We start from the raw sequence: 16,817 nt of genomic DNA on the forward strand, positions 1-16,817 counted from the left end.
AGTTTCAAAAATTCATCTCAAGCCGTTAAAGTAGCTTCTGTCTGGCTCAGAAACACTTTTTGGGTGGTAAAGATTCCAATCTTGATGAATGTCATTATATATACACTGTCCTGGGTGGCTGCAGCAGCTGCTAGCTGCTTAAAAAAGCTAGTTTAAAAAAAAAAAAGACTGAAAGGAAAAGAAATGATTGTTTCATTTTCTCTCAAATGAAGAAAAATATGTGTAATACATTTAAAGTGAAGGTGCTTTCTGAGTCTTAAAAATGTGGATGGCAAAAGCCAAAGCTACTTCAGTTTGGGCAACACTGAGATTGTATCAATTGATTTTTGCAAGGCCTTTTAAAATTAATAGCATTTTTTTAAATAAGAAAAAGAAAGAACTTTGCAAATTAGAGTAATTTTTCAATTAAGATTTCTGTAGCACTAAATGATGTATAAAATGTCTTCACATTTGCAATCTAGTTAGTATCTACAGCAACCCGGTTAGAGAAAAGGAATATCATTGCCTTTATCCCTACTAAGCCAGATGAAGAGCCAAGTTTCAAGAGCTCTACTTGGGTTCAAACTCAAAACGCCATTCTTTTTTTTTTCCTCTACACACCAACTCCTGATAATTCTTTCTTAAAGATCATTTATATTTTACAACAGTAAACATTTGTACCTAAAATATTTTCAGGTTAGTTGGCAAAAAAATATGCTAGAAAAACATAAATTTACCAGCAGTTCTATGAGTACAGAAAAGGACAGTGCAATTTCTACAATGATTAGAAGAGGAGAGAGACATCACAATATGCTAACATATTTTGACTACTGGTATAATTTCCTATAATACAGAATTAAAGTCTAGACAGTCTTTAATTTTCATTTCCTCTGAAAAATTATCAGTAGTAGATGGTTAATGATTTAGATAAAAATTGATTTAAGAACATTTCCTTTTACTATTTTCCTGTTACTATAAATATAAGTAACAGTCAATTTATGCCTTCACAGAAATAAGGTTTTTATATTGGTTTTTGAAGATATGTTTTACATTATCTTTGGAAGTATAGGGAAGAGGTAGGTACAAAAGCAATGTTTTAAATTATATATGTACATACACTTTCATGATAAAAACATAAGTAAAATTATGTTACTTTCTATATCACTACCTATACATAAAAAAATAGGTTTATTTTAGGTGATATTTTAAGTATAAACAGAAAAGTTAAGCTTACTGTTACATTAGATGACAAAGTAAGGAAACGAATTCTTAAAAATGATCATGTTACAGTTAAACGTTATTTCTATAGAATATTTTGTTTATTGCTGTTTCAACTTAGCTGATAAATATGAAGTTACATGAATACAGTTAAATGCTTTTAAAAACATTTTAATATCATTACCAAAGCACCTAGAATAATTTTAATTAATCTTCATTTGCATTTTCTAATTTTAAAAAACCAACTGTAATATTTTTAGCTAATTAACACAAATTGTATTTCCACTTCAGTTTAGTACGTTTATACATTGCAAGACTTACTATAAAATCAAACACATTTTTGATGGTGAGAAAAACCTTAACAAAGAAAAATAACTTTCTTCTTACTCAACTCTTTGACACATAAAAAAATAGATTTTTATGTAAATAAGGGAAAATAAAATAGAGAATTCCTTAATTGTGTTTTTTAAAAAGACATGTTTAGTTCAGTAATGTATATTTTCAGCTACACTGTCAGTATCATCAAAATTCTTTATTATATAAAGTCATATTAAATTTATACTCAGGTGTAACATTCTCTTCCAGACATAATATTTTTAAATGCATTATTAATGTAGAATTTTGGCCCTACTGTCAATTTGAAAGTTGATTTTATTTATTTTTAAGCCAAAGCTCTTCAGTGAGAAAAGTTTGAGATCCCAAATATAAGGAGATCCTGAGGGGCTTCCCTGGTGGCTCAGACAGTAAAGAATCTGTGTGCAGCGCAGGAGACCATGGTTTGATCCCTGGGTCAGGAAGTTCCCCTGGAGAAGATGCTAGATACTGGAGCTATCCACTCCATTATCCTTGCCTGGAGAATTCCATGGACAGAGGTTATAGTCCATGGGGACCCAAAGAGTTTGGCATGACTGAGCAATTAACACTTCCACTTTCTGAGACCACATACATGACAAGAAAAAAAACCACATTCGTCTAGATAAGTAAACAGATTAGACATTTAAATTTTCCCAACATACTGCTTCTTAATTATTTTAACAGAACTATATTTTATCATACTTCCTATCTTCTATCATCATTTCATTTATATTAGACATTCCTATCTCTCTGGTAAAAATAAAGGTCCACAAATTAAATCTGATATTCTTCCTACCCTTAGACACTAAATAAATACTGCTTCATTGAAAATAATTGACAGAGTGTTGTTTCAAGAACAAGGAGAGATTTTTAAATTATGTGACATATCTTCACGAAGAGTAAAATTTTCAAAAATCAAGTTAGATTTTTAAAAGTTAAGCTACTTTACACTAAAATAGGAACTAGATAATTTTTAGTGTTCTTTTTACAAAAGACTATATAAATTATTATACTTTTAATATTTAAGCATTAAATCCGAACTCCTTAAAAATTTTAAATACAATTTCCAAACAGACACATGGCTCAACTGGATTTACAATGCACAACTATATAGCTACCAAATATAGTTTCATATACTTTCCCATATTTCCATATCTCTAAAACCTATTAATGATAACCCTGTATCAGTTCAGTTCAGTTCAGTCACTCAGTAGTGTCCGACTCTCCGCGACCCCATGAATGACAGCACGCCAGGCCTCCCTGTCCATCACCAACTCCCGGAGTTCACTCAAATTCATGTCCACAGAGTCGGTGATGCCATCCAGCCATCTCATTCTCTGTCGTTCTCTTCTCCTCCCGCCCCCAACCTTTCCCAGCATCAGAATCTTGTATACGAGACAGCAAAAGAGACACAGGTGTATAGAACAGTCTTTTGGACTCTGTGGGAGAGGGCGAGGGTGGCATGATTTGGGAGAATGGCATTGAAACATGTATATTATCATATGTGAAACAAATCACCAGTCCAGGTTCAACGCATGATACAGGATGCTCAGGGCTGGTGCACGGGGATGACCCAGAGGGAAGATAAGGGGAGGAGGGAGGTGGGAGGGGGGTTCAGGAAGGGGAACTCATGTACACCCAGGGCGGATTCATGTCAATGTATGGCAAAACCAACCAATATAATATTGTAAAATAATTAGCCTCCAATAAAAAAAAATAAAATAAAACCTATTTAGTGGATTCAATCATAAATATGTGGGAGAGGTTACCAAAGGCAAGTACCAAGTTTTAACTGAGATTCTTATAGTACTTTTTTTTGTTATATGTACATAAAAATCTAACTTAAACACTCTCAAGCAATACCTCTCAATAAATGGCAGTAAAAAAAAAAAAAACTAATAAAATATAATGCCCAAAAGCACCTTGATTAGAGGTTGATGTAAAACAAGTCTATTAACAAAAAGCTAGCAGTCAACACAGTCACTCAGAGAAGATGGGGAAATAGTGATGTTTACATACAAGAAAAAATTATAACAATTTTAACAATTTAAGTGAAAAGACTGATAGCTTCAAAATATATTTCATAATAATCACCGGGCCATGTTAATCTGAATCAGCAGATCACATGATCTTTCTTAAAACATTCCCTAAAGTTTTCACTAACTTCTCTAGAAACACAGGAAGCTGACGTCCTCTAATTTTGGGAACTACACAAAGAATAACTTAGAGTCCTTTGACCTGTTCTTTTCAATAATAGTCACTAAACAAAGGTGGCTACTGAGGGCTTAAAATGAACTTAGTGTAATTGAGAAAATAAATTTAAAGTTTTATTCAATTTTAATTACTTTATGAAATGTAAATTTTAAAACTACCACTCAGTTGAGTTGCTAGAACTTTTAACAATGTTTGGAAAAATTTGGGTATGCACTTTAAACTGCAAATTGCATTAAACCTAAATACAGATCAAGTATTTCCAATGGAAAAATACCCACCAGATTTAGAAGAATCAATACAAAAGAATGAAAATATCTCACTAAGAAATTTTACATTGATTACATATTAAAATATATTTTGATATATGGGATTAAATACAAAAACCTATCATTCTTAAAATTCATTCAGTTTTTCTCCTTTATTTTTTTAATATTACCATGAAAAATTTTAAATTATATAAATGACGCTTATTATATTTCTATTGGGCAGTGCTGCCTTAGACTATATAAATAAAATCAAAAAATTTTTTTTAAAAAGTCAGGTTCCTTAAGGTATAATTTGCACACAGTAAAATTCACCCTTTTACATGTATACTTCTATAAATTCTGGCAAACGTATACAATCATGAAACCAACACAATCAAAACATAAAACGTTTCCATTACCCAAAAAAATGTCCCCTTTTGTTTCTTATCAACTTATCAACTCACACCTCCTACCCCAAACCCTAACAATTCAGTCTTCTGTCCCTATAGTTTTGATCTTTCCACAACAGGACAACATATAGACCTCTGAGTCCGGGAAAATCAAACTTTAAAGACCATACTATCCTATGGTGCTAAAGGATTATTATTATTTGATATTTCCTTTCCTTGGATTATGAACATTTTGCCAGGGCTTAGTTTTCCAGTTATTCCATTTTCAAAACTGAGCTTCTTTCCCTGTCACTATTACAGTAATTTATTTATACTTATAGAATAAAACTGAGCAGATTGTATATTAGTTATGTACTTACAAGGCTTCTACTAAACTGTAAGCTAGAAGCCTGACTTGTAGAACTACTACACTTAATTGTCTAGTGAAATTGACAGTGCAGATAATAAGGCTGAGAAGATATTTCCCACTATGTTATTAAAAAAAAGAAAGGAAAGCGAAAAAGCAAATAATTGACTGATGAAGAAGTTAACCCTCTAATTTAGCTGTTTACATTTACTGAGGTCTCAAAAAAAGCTTAGAGGATCCAAGAACTATGATGCCAAATAACCAGGAGCAAATGCTAGTGGAGACTGAACCTAAACCAAAATTTTTACCTAAATTGCTATTGGTTTTGTCAGAGCGTGCTAACAAGGTTGAAAAAATTGGGAGTAGTCTGCTTAACACAATTTTTCTCACAAACTCTGTTATTTCTGGCACGTGATTATTATAAAGTTTTTAAAAAACACATGTATCACATCAAATCAGAAATACTTTTAGCACATAAAGGCAAAGACTCAAGAAACTCAACGGGCTCCGTCTGAAAAGTAGAATATTTGTAATCAATAATATTCATAAAAGTTAAATATATAACATCTATGTTTTAAGTAAATAAATGAAATGTTACAACTGACTTTAATGGTTCTAAAATACTTACTGAAGTCTCCAGTAAGAAAAACTCCTTCAGCTCCTGGGGCCCATTCTTTGCAGTATAAACCACCATCAGCGCATCTGTGGACGCCAAATGATTCATAACCTCTGGAAAACCTATCAATACCACCTTCATTCTCTCCAATGTCGTTCAAAGTCTGGTTAAACCGGTTATACCTTTGAAAAAGTGCAAAAGAAAGGAAATTGTAAAATCAAATAATCTTCCAGAAAAGCTTCTGTAATTAAATATCTGTTTTACTCTCATTCAGGAAAAAAATAAAAAGACATCATTAAAGAGGAATGATGTGAATAATTTCACATCATTCTTACCTGGTAAGATATCATTCTTATATCAAATAAAGTGAACTAATCCATCATATCTTACCTAGTAAGATATCATTCTTATATCAAATAAACTGAACTAATCCAACTAACTTTTTTTTGTCATTTCAAGCATTACGGTATAAGAGAAAACATGATAGTTATGTTATCCATTAATATTTTAAAATCAGCATTATAGCAACTTCTATGTCACCACAGTATAATGAAGGAGCATTCTACATCTATAACTTCTAAAACACTGAAAGAAAATATAGTTAAAAACCAGCAAGAAAAATAAAATTACCCTACAGCAGGTCTGGCATACTTTTCCTGTTAAAGGGCAGATAGGAAATATTTTAGGCTTGGCTAGCCATCTGGTTTCTGTCACAATTACTCAACTGTATCTCTGAAGCATGAAATTGGCCACAGACAATATGTAAATGAATGGGTGTGGCTGTGTTCCAATTACACTTTATTTACAAAAACAGGTGGCAGGGCCGAATTTGGCCTATGGGTTATAGTTTGCCTAGACCTGCTCTACAGCAACTAACCATGGAAAGAACATTCATCACCTCAAACTATGAAAGCCAGCGGCCATGAGAAGAAACCAAAGATTTCTTTCCAAGCAGGAACAAGAATAATACATGGCTGCTCTTGACCCTCTCCCAGACCCCCAGAGCCCACAGTTGGACTGGTACACCAAAAACATACTATTACTTGCACTTATTACCCCAAGTCTGGGGAGAAGCAAAGTAGAACAAAACTGGCAAAACTAGAGAAGTGAAGCATGTGGCGGTATTCTCTGTCAGAAGTGAAAGTTCCGGAATTGTGCAATGAATTGACCAATGCCCAGAAACTTCCCTGTACTTCTCCACACCCTGAGGGGTAATCAATAAAAGTCGCAGAAAGATAGTCATGGATCCAAATTGAGGTATAAAGGAAATACGCAAAATGTCAGAAGCTAACTAATGAAGAACACCTCAACTGAGGTGAACAGAAAAAGAATCGTTATACAAATGTTTCACCCTGTTGTTTTTGCTTAGTTGCTAAGTCACGTCTGACTCTTTTGCGACCCCATAGACTGTACCCTGCCAGGCTCCTCTGGCCAAGGAATTTTCCAGGCAAGAATACTGGTGTTGGTTGCCATTTCCTTCTCCAGGGGATCTTCCCAACCGAGGGATTGAATCTGCATCTCCTGCAGGTGGATTCTTTACCACTGAGCCACCAGGGAAGTCCATTTCACACTGTACTTCAACTTAAATAAAAATGAATTCAATCATAATAAAAGCTGAGAGATTATATTAATATGATAGAATGATAGCTGCTGCTGCTGCTAAGTAGCTTCAGTAGTGTCCGACTCTGTGCGACCCCACAGACGGCAGCCCACCAGGCTCCCCCATCCCTGGGATTCTCCAGGCAAGAACACCGGAGTGGGTTGCCATTTCCTTCTCCACTGGATACAGCAATATAGAATAAAATGTTTGCATGGGTGCTCAGTTGTGTCCTGAGTTTTAGGGACCCCATGGACTGCAGCCCGCCAGGCTCCATGTTCATGAGATTTCCTAGGCAAGAATACTGGAGTGGGTTGCCATTTCCTTCTCCTCAAATGATAGAATGAGAAGTAAAATGAAACTGCAGACCCAAGGAAATAAAAAGAGTAACAAAATATTTCATTAGAAAAACAATAAATTAGAATTGGCAAGGAACTAAGTTCACAGGCAACAACAACAACAAAAAAATTAGGTAAATGAACAATTGGAACTTGATATGATTAGGAAAAAAAGACAAACAGGACTTCCCCGGTGGTATAGAGGATAGGAATCTGCCTGCCCATGCAGGTAACATGAGTTCGATCCCTGGTGCAGGAGGATTCCATATGACACAGAGCAATTAAGCCCGTGCTCCACAACTACTGAGCCAGCACTCTACAGCCCATGAACCGCAACTACTGAAGCTCTCATGCCCTAGAGCCAAGTTCTGCAACAAGAGAGGCCACAGCAAAGAGAAGCCCACACTGCAACTAGAGTAGCCCCTGCTCACTGCAACCAGAGAAAGTTCACACACAACAATGAAAAGACCCAGTGCAACAAAAATTAAATAATTAAAATTTAAAAAAAGAAGGCTTGATTAACAACGCAATCAATAAAAAGAAAAAAGACAAATACAATATAAAGTTAATCGATGCAAAATGAACAAATATGATCAAAATAAGGATACCTGGTGACTCTGAAGAATAAAAATAAAATGAATATAAATCATATAAAATTGTACAATATTTCTTATAGGATTAAATATTCATGTTAAAAAGAACATACTGTGTTTTAAGAAAAATTTGGAAAACACACAAACATGCACACAGAGCATCACCCAGTTTAAACTACTGAAGTTCAAAGGAGAAAGAATGTGATTCTATGGACAACTGGTACAAAAACATAAGGGGGATTGGGACATATTTTTTTGTAAAGAAACATCACATTAAAGACCCAAAGATAACAAAGCCAAACCCATACCATTCTGAGAGAGAAAAGTAGTATTCTAACGATACTATATGAGAAACATTGCCTGCTCAAGCTTAAATAATTCTTTAAATATTGCAAATTTAAAAACAATTTTAAGTCTATGACACTAATGAATCATTCTTGAAAAAAAAATTATTTTCCATAAAATTCAGGCAATTAAAAGACTAAAAACACACCAGACAAACGGACAGAGTCATTGCAGCCATTTGGCTGAGCCCTAAGTCTTTAAATATAGAACCAAGGCTAGACAATTCTGTAATTATGTGAATGTGATAATAAGAAAAGAATCTCAATGGACAGGTGAAAATTTGATTTATTGAAAAACAACAGATAAGTGAAAGGGAGATGGAATAAAGGAAAGAGTGGTCAGAATTCTTATTTTTTTAAAAATAGAGTCACTCAACACTGACTAAAATTCAAGATTGTCGTCATTATACCTTTTATTCTCTTCATGAACTTAGATGGACAATTTAAAGAAAGTTATGTGTAGATTGAAGTCATTTCTTTCATTTTGTTTCAGTAAGTTTGTTTAAAATTAAATTTAATGTATTTATTTTCCTCATGTTTCATTATATTATTTCTATCAAGCTACTTTTCTACCCTTTTACTGATATATAAGCACATAACATAATCAAAAATAATGTTCTCTTAATATCAGTGATGATATTTTTGGTAGCATTTCTATTTTCTTTCTTCCTTGCATTCAGTTCACTTCAGTTCAGTTCAGTCGCTCAGTCGTGTCCGACTCTTTGTGACCCCATGAATCACAGCACGCCAGGCCTCCTTGTCCATCACCAACTCCCAGAGTTCACTCAAACTCATGTCCATCGAGTCGGTGATGCCATCCAGCCATCTCATTCTCTATCGTCCCCTTCTCCTCCCGCCCCCAATCCCTCCCAGCATCAGAGTCTTTTCCAGTGAGTCATTATTCTAACTATAACAAAGAAGTGCCATTTAAACAAAACAAAGGGTTTTTTTTCTTAAAACTATAAAATTTTTAGAGTATTAAAACATCTATATAATCCATCATTATTACATATTCATATTTTTAATCGGAATATGAAACTATGTCTATAAAACTTGGGGAATTTAAATAATTTGAAATAGATCAGTGGGACAAAACTAGGTTCTTAATATAAAGAAATTAAACACAAAACAAAAGGACATTTCAAGAAAGAAATGTGAAAAAGAAAGCAATGGCTTACCTATTAAGACATTGGAATCTATGTTTAAAAATTGGACCTCTAAAATAAAAATTACTTCAAAAGGTCAAAGTTATAAATATTAAATTAAAAATAAACAAAACCAGGGGTTCACAGTAAAAGAAATACAAATGGCCAGAAAACATATTGAAAAGACACACTAATTCAATCCTAAATTTCAAAATTCCATCTTCCACTTAAAGACCAGTAAAATGTGATAGTCTGTGCAGACAGAGTGCAGGTGCAGGAAAAAGACATTTCCAAATCCTCTTTAACAAAATATAAGTTAGATAACTATTTGGCATTAGCTAGCTATGAAAATTTCTAAATCACAGTCTTCAACTAAATAATACCCATTTCTAGAAATTTACCCCTTGAATATATCACACAAGGAAGCAAAAACATCTACATGTACAGTGTAATGTACAGGTAATCATTATGGCATTATTTAAAATACCAAACCATAGAAAATACCTACCTGTTCAACAAGAGAGGCTGGTCAAATTAACTGTGGAACATACAAAGAACAAGTTACATGAGATTCATTATAAAGAACAAGGTAGAATGAAATGTACTGATATGAAAAGATGTCCCAAGATAGACAGCTTAGGGAAAGAAGTTGCAAAGCAGTATTCCACAAAACATCTCTTTGTATAAAGAAATATTCAAACAGCTTCAGATGGCATGTAGGTGGTATTTTCACAGGGCCCCTTCCCCTGCACCAGGGGCTGGATTCCAGTGGGCTGGGGTGAGCAGGGGCCTTAAGTTCCTAGCCCCACCACGCTCACATTTACTTCAAAGACAAGAAGAGGTACAGCACAGAATCTGATCAGTGGAGTGCAAAGCCTATGGGTATGGTAGGTGTGAGTGGAGTATTTCAAATATGACCCCCTTTTGTATTGTCTATATATACCCAACACATACAATACACATGCTCGCCTGTGAGTGCACATCCCCATGGTTTTATGAAAATGCAAATTATATTTACTCTATTACTTGAAACAAATTAACTTTTAATGAAATGATGTAACTCCAGTATCACAGGCAGTCTTTACTCCAGAGAGGACGCAAACTGAATTACTGACAGGAGCCAGGCAGGTAGCATAAATATGAGGAACTGCTCCCACATAAGAAACACAAAGAACAGCCTGATAATAAAAGAGTAACCAATGAGGCTAGCCTCAGAGTATGGAAAACAAAGTAAAAAGGAGCTCAATTGAGATGGAGAAGACAAAACCCAGGGAAAAGTGACAGTATCTGTTTAAAAGCTCTAGCCTATTGTTACGGAAGATTTGCCAAACCAAGTAATTATTCAAGAATGAAAAATATTCCAGATTTTTCTATGAATCCCAATTTAACAACAGCAACTATTTCAAAATACTTCAAATACTGATCTAGGCAAAAGAAAAAGCAGCAGAAGAAAACCTCAGTCTATAGCTCTAATAAGAGATTTGTAAGCAAACTCTCTCATACTCTAAATTCTATGAGAAAATGATTTTTACCTCTTAAATATACCATTCAGCTACAACTCTCAATGCGTGGAAACTCTAATCCTATGAGATGCATAAATAACATTTAATGATCAAATGGTATAAAACAATCAACAAAATAAATCTGGATAGAAGTAACAAAACCAGAAGACAAAAAATAAGTAAATCTGGACTTAGGGTGAAAAAAAATACATACACATATATTATCATAAAACAAGAAAAAATTACTGATTCTTTTTTAAAAAAGATATCAACTTTTGGAGGGCAAATAAATCTGGCAATATTTTTATTGTCAATGTGGTTATAATATCTTTAAAACACAATTTTAGATTTATTTAAAGTTTAAAAACTAATCCTTCTTAAGACATTTCAAAAGATATATACAAATATGCCATTTACTAAAAATTGAACAGAAATAGGATTATAGCATGATATTACTTTAACTAAATATCTTGACGTCCTCAAGGTCAGCCCTAGAGCTTCTGATACAGAAATACACATTCCACTTTGAAATCACTGTGGCTCAAAAAAGAAAACGCCTGAGGATATAGCAAGCTCATCATGCCTGTGCCCTCTCCTACTACAGTCATCTCTCTTAATATTTTGCTATGAATTTATAGGATATTTAAAAACTGGGTCAAATTCTTGGTAACCAAGAACATAAAATGAGTTAGTATTGCAACTAGCATTTTGTACAGATATAAAAATATTATAAGATTTAATTTCTTCATTGATGTTTTTAATCCTCTTTGCAGAAAGAAAGAAATAGAGACACAGATAAATATGAAAGTTGCTCAAGGTCAAGAAGGTAATAAGCAACAGAGATGCAGTATTATTCATCACAAAAGGTATTTTTAAAAAATCAGGAGACATAATCTTAAATTAAAAGTCACATTTCCTCTTAAAGAAAGCCCCATAACTTTGATTCATAAAGTTATTAATCTTATAATTAAAAGGATCAGATAAGGCTCTAGAAATAAACAGTGTAGTTTCAAATTCTAACTCTGTTACATAGCATATGTAACCTTGAACAAATTACTTAACCTCCCTTTTCCTTAATTTCTTCCCCTGTTAATTGGGGAAATCTGACATCTTATAAGGAATCAAAGAAATGATACCAGGAGTCATCCCCACAGTAACCAGCATATACTCAATAATTGTAAACTGTAGCTTTTCACCACCTCAGTGAGAAGCACTGCTGTATTACTTTTTAATTTATAATTTCTCAAATTACAACACTTATTTAGATTTTAATATGCATGCTAATTATTAGTAAACATTAAGGACTGTTTCTCCTTAAATTTCCAAAGTGTTTAAGAATATTTACTTTTTCCTGCTATGAAAAGTTATAAATACAGGCATACTAACACATAACACATAACTAGGTACTCCAGATTAATCTGAATGTATGGATTATAAAAAGTTTGGAAGAAAACTAAGTAAATTGGATAGCCTAGGGGGAAAAAAGTTACCTTAGGGAAGTAGTTAATGCTTAGTTTGAAAAAAAAAAGAAACAGGCTAAAAACCTTTGCTCTTCTGTAAGACATTTCATCTTAGATCCATACTGAAGTTCTAATTACAGGCAAGGTTGTGAACACTGGAGATATGTCAGGGGAGATGGATCATACTTTATCTGGAAACACCCAAGATGTAGAATTCTTTCTCAAGTGCTTCTGAGTGGGCCTGAAACACAATGAACCTGTGGGGGAAGTTCCTTCCAATGCTAGCTTAATTCTTTTCAAGATTTTATATAGTCATCTGTTTCCTAAAGGAGACTTGGAATAGAGGCAAGAAAAAGCACAGAAGTAAAAGCTCAACAGGAATTTTTAATAAACTAAAAAAGTGGAAAATAAGGTTAAAGGAGAGGGGAACTGAATTTTTTTTTTGGGGGGGGGCACAAAAAAATTGCTTTTTAAATCACCCTTTCAAAAGACTTCAAGGTGACTGGCAGAAATTTTCTTCTTAAAGCACAAAGTACCTGAAATATACAGACTTCTCTATATATTAAATCTGTCAAGTGAAGAGAAGGCATTTGAGACTTTGAAGTGAATAGTTTCTGTCCCTCAATTAAGGATAAGTATTCAACAACAACAACAAAACCCACAACATATTAATTACAGGATAAAAATATTTATTGTATGCCAATAATTGAAGAACCTCTCCTTGATAAGTTTATCAGTCCAAGAGAAGACTGTTCAACTCAGGACAGGAAAGGGGTAAGATAAGCAAATGCTAACAGAATAATAAATATAACAATAGAAAAACTATTGGGATAAGGCAAGATTTAAAAAGGCTCTAAAAAGTGGCTGGCATCTGTGCTGTATCTCAAGGGATGAGTAGTATTCTTTAGCAATTAAGAGACAAGACAGAGAAGAGCTTTACACGTGTACAAAATTAAGGTGATCCTTGTAGGCATGAGGACTAGCTTTATGTAGCTAGACAGGAGGAGGGGTAGAAATGTAGAGTTAAATCAAGATGGAAAAGATGACTTTCAGTTAGATAATAAATTAAATGAAAAATAAAAACCTTTAAGATTTTAAAGAGGAGATAAGTGATACTATCAGAGATAGTCTTTAAAGGGAGCAGTTTGAAGGATGAATTTTAGCAGTCAGAATAAGATCAACAAAGTCTTTATTAAACAGACTGAACATTAAAATACCAGAGTCTGTGAACTCTCTTGTTATACTGGTCAATGAAAATAATTTTAAAAGTGACATTAGAGTAGACATGGTTTCTTATTTTTGAATGCTTTCCTTATATTTAAATGTTTATACGTACTAATCAATAAATAAATGTATAAATTTTCAAAATTTCACCTAAAATTTTAGTGACATTTCCGATCTGTATTCAATTTAGCATACACTCTAAACTTCATCTATCAGGAAACAGTAAAAATGGGACCATTTAAATAAAAGTGACAAGTGAGAAGGGGTAAACTCCATCCATTTACTCCACAAATATTACTAAGCATCTACCTCCAATGCTATGGGAGTCACTGAGAACAGAGATGAAAGACAAAGCCCATGGCTTCAAGACGTTCTTTGTTATGTGTGGGAAATGGTAGAGAGAAAACCAAAGACTGAGAAAGCATCGTGTAAGATGAAGATCTATATTCAAAAGATAGAAGCAGCTAGAAGATAAATACCACAAAGACAGGAAAAATTATGTTTCGCACATAGATATACCTAGTCATCTAAAATGCTGCTAAGTCGCTTCAGTCGTGTTCAACTCTGTGTGACCCCATAGACAGCGGACAGCGACTTAGCAGCATTTTAGATGACTAGGTATAGCTATGTCCGAAACAGATAATTTTTCCTGTCTTTGTGGTATTTATCTTTTAGCAGGTATATCTATGTGCGAAACAGTCATCTAAAATACTGGCACATATTAAGTATTCAACAAATAAATATTTAATGTGTACCTATTACTTCCCAGACTGTGGCTAGGGAATGGTGATAGGATGGTTAGATTTAGATTTAAAATTAGGATTATTACATCTGAATTTGCCAAAAATGGTCTGTATAGTGAAAATTACGGTTTTTCCACTAGTCACGTATGGATGTGATAGTTGGACCATAAAGAAAGCTGAGCACCAAGGAATTGATGCTTTTGAACTGTGGTGTTGGAGAAGACTCTTGAGAGTCCCTTGGACTGCAAGGAAATCAAACCAGTCAATCCTAAAGAAAATCAGTCCTGAATATTCATTGGATGGACTGATGCTGATGCTGAAGCTGAAGCTGAAGCTCCAATCCTTTGGCCACCTGATACGAAGAGTCGACTCATTAAAAGACCCTGGAGCTGGGAAAGACTGAAGGCAGGAGGAAAAGGGGATGACAAAGGACAAGATGGTTGGATGGTATCACCGACTCAATGGACATGAATTTGAGCAAGCTCTGGGAGATGGTGATGGACAATGAAGCCGGGCGTACTGCAGTCCATGGGGTTGCAAAGAGTTGGATATGACTGAGCAACTGAACAACAGCATCTGACCTTGAATTCCAATCCTACCTCCTATCAGCTATAACTAAGACTCAACATCTCTATCTAAATAAGAATAACAGAACACATTTTGTAAGATAACCAAATGATAATGAAATGAGATAATATGCCTAAAAAGCTTAGCATAACACCTTTCACACAACATGATGAATAAGCACACTGTTAGAACAATAAATATACTATATGATTGTTGGATTTGAGAGCAGCATAGAAAAATCAACAGCCTCTTTAATATAAGAAAGATATAATCCACCATAACTGTACAAGACTCATTTACTATGAGGCATATATCCTTCATGAAGTAACCAAAATTGAAAAAGACACATGTATGCCAATGTTCTATGCAGCTCTATTTACAATAGCTAGGACATGGAAGCAACCTAGATGTCCATCAACAGATGAACAGATAAAGAAGCTGTGATATATATATATACACACACACACAACGGATTATTACTCAGCCATAAAAAAGAATTTATTTGAGTCTGTCCTAATGAGGTGGAGAACCTAGAGCCTATTATACAGAGTGAAGTAAGTTATAAAGAGAAAAACAAATATCATATCATATGCTATCATATTTCATATATGCATGTATATGGAATCTAGAAAGATGGTACTGATGAACCTGTTTGCAAAGCAGCAATGGAGACACAGACATAGAGAACAGATTTACGGACATGACTGGGTGGGCAGGAAGGAAAGGGTGTGGTGTATGGAGAGGTAACATGGAAGCATATATTACCAAATGTAAAATAAAATGGGAATTTGCTCTATGACTCAGGGAATCCAAATGGGGCTCGGTATCAACTTAGAGAGGTGGGATGCAGACGGAGGTGGGAGGGATGTTCAAGTGGGAGAGAACAAGGGCAAAACTATGGCTGATTCATGGTGATGCTTGCTAGAAACCAACACAGTACTGTAAAGCAATTATCCTTGAAATGAAAATGAATAAATTAATTTTTTTAAAAAAAGAAGGCAGCTGAGTGTCAAAGAATTAATGCTTTTGAATTGCGGTGCTGAAGAAGACTCTTGAGAGTCCCTCTTGAGAGACAGCAAGGAGATCAAACCAATTAATTCTAAGGAAATCAACCCTGTATATTCATTGGAAGGGCTGAAGCTGAAGCTACAATACTTTGGTCACCTGATGTGAGAAGTCGATTCATTGTAAAAGACCCTGATGCTGGAAAAGATTGAAGGCAGGAGGAGAAGGGGGCGACAGAGGGTGATATGGCTGGATAGCATGGATATGATGGATATGATGGTGATATGGTTGGATAGCACAATGGATATGACTGTGAGCAAACTCCAGGGGATAGTGAAGGGCAGGAAGCATAGTGTGCTGCCGTTCATGGGGTCCCAAAGAATCAGACATGACTTAGAGACTGAACAACAACAACATGTATTCCCTCAGTTCCACTTTGGTCCAGGCTTTGTACACTCATTTGACTGGCCCTGTGAAAGTGTGGCTTGCAAGGAGCTCCTAAAAGAAGCCAGATACTATTAGGTTGATGCAAAAGTGATTGGGTTTCAGACTGTGAATTTTAAATCTTTATAACTAGGCCCAAACACATCTTTGTTTTTAATTAAAATAGGAATCATTCCAATCAACACATTTTTTCCAACAAAAAATAAGTTTGCTTATTCCTATAGCATATAAGTCTGTGATTCAGGATTTGACAAACTCTTGGAAAGCATTTTCTGCCTCCTGCTGGTTTGGGAAGTGATTTCCCTGCAAAAAGTTGTTGAGATGTTTGAAGAAGTGGTAGTCAGTTGGTGAGAGGTTAGGTGAATATGGTAGATGAGGCAAAACTTTGTAACCCAATTATTTCAACTTATAAAGCATTGGTTGTGTGACGGGTGCTTGATTGTTGCCACAGAGAAGAACTGGGCCGTTTCTGT

The 16,817-nt window shown here is 34.4% G+C and overlaps 1 protein-coding gene across 1 annotated transcript in view; it reads right to left on the reverse strand.

The window, feature by feature from the left end:
• GBE1 (1,4-alpha-glucan branching enzyme 1) overlaps positions 1–16,817 on the reverse strand; it is a 339,164-nt gene that overhangs the window by 266,432 nt on the left and 55,915 nt on the right. Inside the window, exon 2 of the mRNA XM_055412202.2 lies at positions 5,395–5,564. Coding sequence (XP_055268177.2) covers positions 5,395–5,564 — 170 coding nt within the window. The remainder of the gene's footprint in view (positions 1–5,394; positions 5,565–16,817) is intronic.

The sequence above is a fragment of the Moschus berezovskii genome, chromosome 1 (assembly GCF_049115385.1).
Source record: "Moschus berezovskii isolate FMDL1 chromosome 1, NW_MosBer_1.0, whole genome shotgun sequence".
Taxonomy (NCBI): domain Eukaryota; kingdom Metazoa; phylum Chordata; class Mammalia; order Artiodactyla; family Moschidae; genus Moschus; species Moschus berezovskii.